The sequence below is a fragment of the Mycteria americana genome, chromosome 4 (assembly GCF_035582795.1).
Source record: "Mycteria americana isolate JAX WOST 10 ecotype Jacksonville Zoo and Gardens chromosome 4, USCA_MyAme_1.0, whole genome shotgun sequence".
Taxonomy (NCBI): domain Eukaryota; kingdom Metazoa; phylum Chordata; class Aves; order Ciconiiformes; family Ciconiidae; genus Mycteria; species Mycteria americana.
In genome coordinates, this window is record NC_134368.1 from 51,674,237 (window position 1) to 51,681,602 (window position 7,366).

Sequence of the window (7,366 nt, forward strand, 5' to 3'; positions counted from 1 at the left end):
CTCTGTGCCTCCAGCTCTGCTTGTCACCCAGTGTCACTGGCTCAGGCAAGCAGCACCCGCCACAAGCACCCACGTCTCTGTGCAAGGGGGAAGACTGCTGCACCATAAAAAGAGGCTATGCTCCCTTTTCAACCCAGATGAGCTAGAGGCAGAAATACAGGGAGAAGGGGAGGTGTATCTTTTTTTAAAAAACAAGACAATAAAATAGGGATGGAAGGAGATGAAGACCAGGCACTTGAGGAAACCCAGTATGCTATTTTTCTTCCTCCCCCAAAGAGCCTGGACAATGTCAGGGTTTGTGGCTTTTACAACTTTCGTGCTTTCAAAACATAAACTTAAAAAGCAAAAAAACCAAGATGAGGTAAGAAATTTCTCTACAAAAAAGATGTTGAGTCCAGGGTGAACGGCAGTGTCCGGCACTATTGCTTAACATCATGGGGCTCATGCCCACCTGCCCCTTCCACACCTGGCACTATCTGCTTGGCTGGCCTCAGCCCCTGAGCTAACAGCTGGGCGACATGGTGATGGGGCTGTGCAGGTATGGGAGGCTGCTGGGGGTGGCATGGACACCGACAGAGACTGGGAAACTGAAGACAAACTGGGAGGTGGGGGTGGAGGTGGCCTTGCCCCGCTCCCGCAGTGTCCCCGAGGGGCTGACAGCTTCCACTGCGCATGAGGTGGCCAACACCTGCGACTCAAACTGCAGCAGCTGCCCCATGAAGCTGAAGTTAGGGGAGATGATGCTCCGGCGCTGCTTGACAAACTCAAAGGCCTCCTCCAGCTTGACACGTTTCTTCATCATCAGGTAAGCCAAGCAGATGGTGGCGGAGCGGGAGATACCAGCCTGGCAGTGGACTAGGACCCGGCCACAACACTCCTTCACTGAGTCTGGAGGGCAACAGGGGATAAGATGTGAGACGTGTTCCCTTCCAACAAAGCCCAGCCCCTCGCCAAACCTGCAGGTGGTGGCTGACCTCCCTCCCACCAGTGCAACAAATGGCCTGGATGCTGCTGGACCCCAGTCCCCTCTGAGCCAAAGGCTCCAGCTCTTTGAGGCAGGAGCCTCCCCCGTGGTGAAACACACACTGACACAGCTCCTCTGCACAGGTACTCACCGATGTACTCGATTGCCTCCATGAACCAGGAGCTGATATCAGCTTTGTGGTTATCCTCCACGGGGATACACTTATACTGGTAGTGCCCCTCGAAGTGGTTGGGGCAGTCTGAGGAGACGTTCAGCAGGGCTGTGATGCCCAGTGCATCGAGCATGTCCCGCCGGGCAGCGTGGTAGGCGCTGCCAAGGTAGAGGAAGGGAAGGATTTCCACAGGGCCACCCTGTTAAACAAAAACAACAGATATGGGGGTGACCAGGGGACAGCAGTGGGCCGGACACACATCCAGATGGCTTGGAGGCCCTGAGCAGTGCAGGAACCTGGCAGCTGATCCAGGGCCCTCAAAAGAGGGAGCAGAGGCTGCCTTTTTGAGCTGTTAAACCCATTTCAGCCCTCGCCACCTTCATCCCATTCAGGAACAGGCAGGTGTGGTTAACAGGATTTGGGCCTGTCCACTCCCCAGGGAGCACAAATGCCCGGGATCAGGAGGACCACCATGCTCTCCCGTGAGAGGAAAGGGAGCAGGGCTCTGGCTCTGCAAGCCTCAGCTGAGGGAGAGCAGAGAGACTCCAGCAGGACCAAGTTGCAATGCTGGAAGGAACGGTCAAAATAGCTGAACACTGGGCTTCTAGACATACCTGGTCATGAAGGGGGGTCCCACAGGAACTGCAGCCCAAATCCAGGGGCTCGGCGCTGGTGGGGGGTGACACATTGCTCAGGGACTTGGTTTTTGCACAGAATTCAGGGTACTCCGAGGAGAAGCGCTCATAACCCCCTGCAAGAAGAGAGGCACAGGTTACATTCACAGCACTGCAGAACAGCATAGCCAGAGCTGGCACGTCTCACCGTGCCCTTCGCCACTAGATGATGCTACACTGATGGAGAGTGGTCTCCTGCCCCAGGATGAGCAACCAGGCTCCTGGCAGCAAGGGGGGAATCCTTGAGGCCCCACCACTCCTCCCTTAGAGCAAGAGCTCCGAGACCTCTGTAATGCTCTTGGCTGTCCGAAGTCTCTGGTCCAGGGTTTAGCCCCCTACATACCATCAGCCAAAACCCCAGACCAAGGCCCAGGTTGCTCTCTAAGATGATGGAGAGAGGATTTGTTGCCAGCATCCTCCAACTTCAATGGGAAAAGCTGCTCCCAGGCCAAAGACTGTTCAGTTCCCAGCTTTCCCAGACACATCATCCTGCCACAAAGCACAGGGAGGTCTCCCACTTTCCCAGCCTGACCCTCCGGCCCAGAGCTGCCAAAATAACAGGCCAGGGAAGCTGGGGCACTGGCCAGGTGAAGTTAACAGTGAAGCTAACGGCACAGCAAAGCCACCTTCCAGAGAGAGATGTCCACTGCCTCTCAAGGACATGGGTGTGACCTGAACATGGAGGTGAGCACCCTGTGAAAGAGCAGCTTGCTCCTTTGACTTGCTGCCAGGGGGATAAGCAAATGTGACCTCAGATCTTCCTAGTGGTAGGCAAAACAAGAGCAAACCCCATCAACTTCCCCGGACAGGGAAACTGCAGTGTTGGCTGCAATAAACACTTCTGGTGAGCTGGTGAGATTTCCTTCTCTCATTCAAATCAAATCAATGACCCTGACATCCTTGCAGAGTCTGACCTTGAGCCTTAAAGCCAACGGAAATCAGGTGTTTTACTATCACCACAGGATTCTAGTTAGACCAAGCCCTGACTCCCAGGATAGCTCTTGAAGACTCACCCCAACTGCAGGACCTCTGCCTGCAGATTTGGTCTTGCCAGAGCACACCCGGCAGGACACACATTCCTTATCCAGCCTTAGCTCCGAGACTGCCCTGAACACGGCTGGATGTTCAAAAGATAGGTGGGTGTAAGCATCTCCAGCAAAGCAGCCCAGGCATCCCTAGGCAGCTAGAGACCAATATTGCCAGCATCCCAGTGTCCTTTATGGTTTCCTCCCCCTACACAAGGAAGGGCTCTGGTACCTTAAAGCAGAAACATGCATATGCATCACTGAATTTGCATTGTCCCACCCACACAAGCAGGACAGTTTGCAGAGGCTTTGTTTCCAGGGCCTGACATCCCTTTGCGGTCCTACTGGTTCGATTTGGAGGAGCACCCAAAATCAAGTGCCCCTGTTAGACATCTTCAGGAGGTCTGATCCTAAAATCCCAGGATCTACCCCATCCCACTTCAGTGGCCATCGCACCATCCCGAGAGGGAGAAGCTGCCCAGGGTGATGTGCGGAAATGGGCTTCCTCCTTGGAAAGGCAAAGCGACCCTTTCAAACAGTCAAAGATGTTTCTCTTCAATGTATCTCATCAGATCTAAGGCCCGTTCAACCAAGCACCACATCCAGCAGCTCCATCCAGTGGCGTGCAGATCCTGGCTGTGCGTGCAGGCCCCACCTGGCAGAGGACCCACGCTGTGCGGGTGCCCATCGCCAAGCAACACCCGGCCAGGCTGTTTCACAGGGAACCTGGCAGCAGTCTGATCTGCACAAAACAGATCTGGGTCTTCATCGTGACCTGTACCCAACAAATTTGCATTTGGACAGGCGCAGTGCTGGGTTAGCACGGCTCTTGTGAAATCAGAGCGAGTTCAATGATTTTAGTAGCTCTGTGGTAAGCGAGGAAGAGGTCTCTAGTGCCAAGCCTGAGTCTCTAGGAGCCCGTTGCTTAAAAAGAAAAGATTGGAAACCCCAAACAACCTCCCATGAGAACCACAGGGGCACCAGAAGCCCTCAGCTGACTGACAAAGGCCACCCCTGAAGCACAGCAGCGTTTCCTGCCGCACGCGTGGCTCCCAGCACCATGACAGCTCATGGCGAGGGACCCGAAAGCATGCTCCCAAGCGAGCCCTTGCTGTGCAGGCACTCCCGCAGCACCGCATCGTATCGCATCCTTGGAACAGCTCCTGCTGTTTTTACTGTATCTAGTAAAACAGAAGCGCTAGCTCCTCCATCTATCAAGCCTCTTAATGGATTTGCTACTCTGCATACGCATCCTCACTCCTGCTGTAAGTAAACCAAGGAATAAATTAACTCTCAGGCCGTAAGCAAAAAAGGAAAAGCCCCACAGAGCTCATCCAGGAACCCCAGCTGAGCATCCCCCTCCTCTAAATCATCCCACGGCAACGCTCAGCACCAGCAGCTCCGGCGGCTCACAGCACCTCATTTAACACATGCCGATGCCGAGACCACGGCGGGGGGAGAGCCCCGACCGCTGCTGTGGCCGCAACGGGAACGCCGAGGCACCCTGGGGGCTTCTGCCCGCTGCGAAGGGGCAGCGGCGTCACACCAGGTGTTCGGTCCTGCACGACGCCTTCTCCGCACCGTGGGGCTGGGGACGCACTCAAACAAAGAGGGGGGATCGCCCCGCTCTCGTGCCACCGCGTCTGCACCTTGCCCCCGGGGCTCTGCGCGCCAGCTCAGCCCAGCCCAGCCCGCGGCCGGTCCCGGCAGAGGCACGGGGCCTGTCCCACCGCTCGCCCAGCCCGAGGCGGCTCGGACCGCGCTCCTCTCGGGCCACCCCCGCGCGGGGCGGACGGCCGCGCTGCCGACTGGCCCAGGGCCCCACCGCCGGGGCCACGGCCGCACGGCTCCGCTGGGTGCGCGCCCCAAGCGCAGCGCCCGCCACCCCCCCCGCCGGCTCCCAACTTCTGGCAGGACGGCGGGAGGAGGGGGAGCGGGGACGGGGCGCAGCGGGGACGGGGCGCAGCGGGGACGGGGCGCAGCGGGGACGGGGCGCAGCGAGGCCAGACACACACCCCCCCCCCGGGGCCGGGGCCGCGGCCCTCCAGCCACCCCCGGGTCGTCCGCCCCCCCTCCCCCGGCGGTACCTGCCAGGAGGCGGATGTCGGCGCGCGCCGTGTCGCGGCGGAGCGCGCGCACCACCAGCGCCACGGTGCTGTCCTCGCGCAGGGCCTCCGCGCGCGGGCTGCGCTCGTCGTACACCACCACGGCGGCGTACAGCCCGGCGCGCAGCCGCGCCCGCACCTCGCCCTCGGCCGGCAGGATCTGCTCCAGGCTGACGGCGCCCTTGGCCCGCCGCCGCACGATGGTGTTGCAGCGCACGTTGAGCGCCCCGCGGATGTGGCCGGCGCTGTGCGCCAGGAAGGGGCGGCAGTCCAGCAGCAGGCACCGCGCGGGGCCGCCGGGGCCCGCCTCGTCGCGGCACACCAGGCGCCGCAGCGCGCTGCCCTCCATCTCCCGCAGCCCCTCGGTGGCCACCATGGCGGCGGCGGGGGACGGGGCGGGGGGGGCGCCCGGTGCCGGTGCCGGTGCCGGTACCGCTCGCGCACCCCCGCGCGCGCGGCGGAGCCTTTACTACCCGGCGGCGGCCGGCGCGCGCCCCCGCCCCGCCCCGCCCCGCCCATTCATCCCGCGCCGGGGCCGCATGAATGGACGGAAGGCGGCGGGCGGGCGCGGGCGACGTCACCGCCTCCATTCACAAAAAAAAAAAAATCCGGCCTCTCCGCCGGCCGGCCATGTTCTCCTCGGTTTGTGAATGGGGGCGGGCGGCGCCGCGCCTTTGTCACCGCGGGGCGCGGGGCAGCCCTCGGGCGCCCTGCCCCTCCCCCCCGCCGGGACCCCCTCCAGGCCGCACGCGCTGCAGGGCACCCGTGCGTGCACACACGCACACGTGCCTGTACCGGCACCGCTGGGCACACGCGCGCGCACGCGCCTGTACGCACACGCAGGCCGTAGAGAACGCACGTGCGCACCCGCGCGCACCCGCGCGCACAGGTGGGCGCGGAGGGGCCCCCCAGCCGCACGCGCGGGCTGCGCGCGCCCCGCCCCCTCCCTTGTCCCTCGGCCGCCGTCCCGGGCGGGCCGGCAGCCGCGGCGGGGGCACGAGGCAGGGCCCGCCGAAAGCCCAGCGGGTCCCGCTGAGCGCGCATCTGCCACCGCCAGGTTTGCCCCGCCGGACAACGGCAGCTCGTCAGCTGCAGAGCCTGAAGAACGGCACAGCACCCTGCCTGGGAAGACGCCCCGCGGAAGGCTCTCCGGTCTGCTGCCCCACGGGGAGGAACGCCGTCTTCGGCCAAAAGCCGAAGGAGCAAATTCACGGCCCCGACGTGGCTCCGCGAGGGGCCCCCCGTAGCCACCGCCTGAACACCAAGCGGTCACTGCATCCGGAAGTCCCCTTCGGGCTGCTTTCAAGCTACAGCAATGCCGCGAACCCCAACACCAGGTGCTGCGCTCAGGGCATCTCCTGCAAACGGACGCTGGCCGGTCCCAGGCGAGTCTGCCTCGGAGACCTCAAGGCGCTCAGCTGCCCCGATGTGGACCCGGACGTGGTGTAAGGTTAAGGGCCCCACGTTTACCCAAGCCCGTCTGCCCCGACGCTGCTTTCCACAGAGGGCAGCATTTGGACAGGCAGCTTCACTTCCCCTCCCCGGCATGCCCAGTAGCTGCTGGTTTGGGCACGGCCGGGTAACACCTTGCTGTGCGTGCCTACCCGGGAGGAATCCAGCCTACCACGCACGTTCGAGGCCTGCAGGTGGTGACACTCCTGCGTCCCGCTGCTGCCTCTCCCTTACGCTCTGCTCTCTGACCGCTGACAGATTCTCCCTTCCATCTGCGTCAGCCTAATCTTTGTACCCCTGGCTTTTGTGTGCCGTGCCAACCCTTCGCCAGCCAAGCCGAATCAGATTAGCTATGGGGGAAACGTAGCTGCCATTTGTGTAATACGGCCCACTCCGTGACTATAGTTGAGCCTGCTGCCTAATCCAACAGGGGTGGAAGGCTAATTTTCTCCCGTTCCAACCTGCATCAGACACAAGGAAAGAAGAAACCTACTTCTGCTGAAGTAAAGCAGACTCTGGCTGGCCAGCGACATGCCAAGGACATGCTTTCTTCCTTTAGAGAATACTCTCGGAGACCAAATAACTCAAATAGAGAATCTGATTTCAGACAAATTAAAAGTTATGTTCTCATAGCAACATGACTTGAACTCAAGTTGGACCGTCAAAAATGTCATAGGAAGTTTTACTCAATAGCTGATGCCAAAATACGCTGTTTTCTTTGCTCCTCTTGGGCGGGAGATGCTGGCCACTACCACGTGATGAGCTAGCCTGCTGTCTTCAATGCCTTCTGCACTATTCACTCTAGCTTTTACACTAAAATGGGGTGACCAAGGGCACACAGCATATGTCCTTGGAGGCAGAGCCTGATGTCCTAATTTTTCCTTTTCTCGTGACTGGGCCAAATTGGTCTGAGGTGGGAGAGGAAGGCAACATTGGCATGGGTAGAGGAGGGGGGACTTGGGCCACAGTCCCTT

General features: G+C 60.6%; 1 protein-coding gene across 1 annotated transcript; it reads right to left on the bottom strand.

The window, feature by feature from the left end:
- On the bottom strand, positions 1-5,448 carry DUSP4 (dual specificity phosphatase 4). The gene is made up of 4 exons (XM_075500538.1): positions 4,923-5,448; positions 1,751-1,887; positions 1,116-1,335; positions 1-888 (listed from the first exon to the last, which is right to left on the bottom strand). Exons 1-4 carry the CDS (start codon positions 5,314-5,316, stop codon positions 503-505), a joined length of 1,137 nt encoding a protein of 378 aa, XP_075356653.1. The 5' UTR covers positions 5,317-5,448; the 3' UTR covers positions 1-502.
- Positions 5,449-7,366: the final 1,918 nt, after the last annotated feature.

Excerpts from the sequence above, each read along its gene's own strand:
- DUSP4 (XM_075500538.1), bottom strand. The coding sequence starts at position 5,316 with ATGGTGGCCACCGAGGGGCTGCGGGAGATGGAGGGCAGCGCGCTGCGG. Across the intron at positions 1,888-4,922 it reads CGACATCCGCCTCCTGGCAG|GGGGTTATGAGCGCTTCTCC; the intron begins GTACCGCCGGGG and ends CTCTTCTTGCAG. Across the intron at positions 1,336-1,750 it reads GGACCCCCCTTCATGACCAG|GGTGGCCCTGTGGAAATCCT; the intron begins GTATGTCTAGAA and ends TTTGTTTAACAG.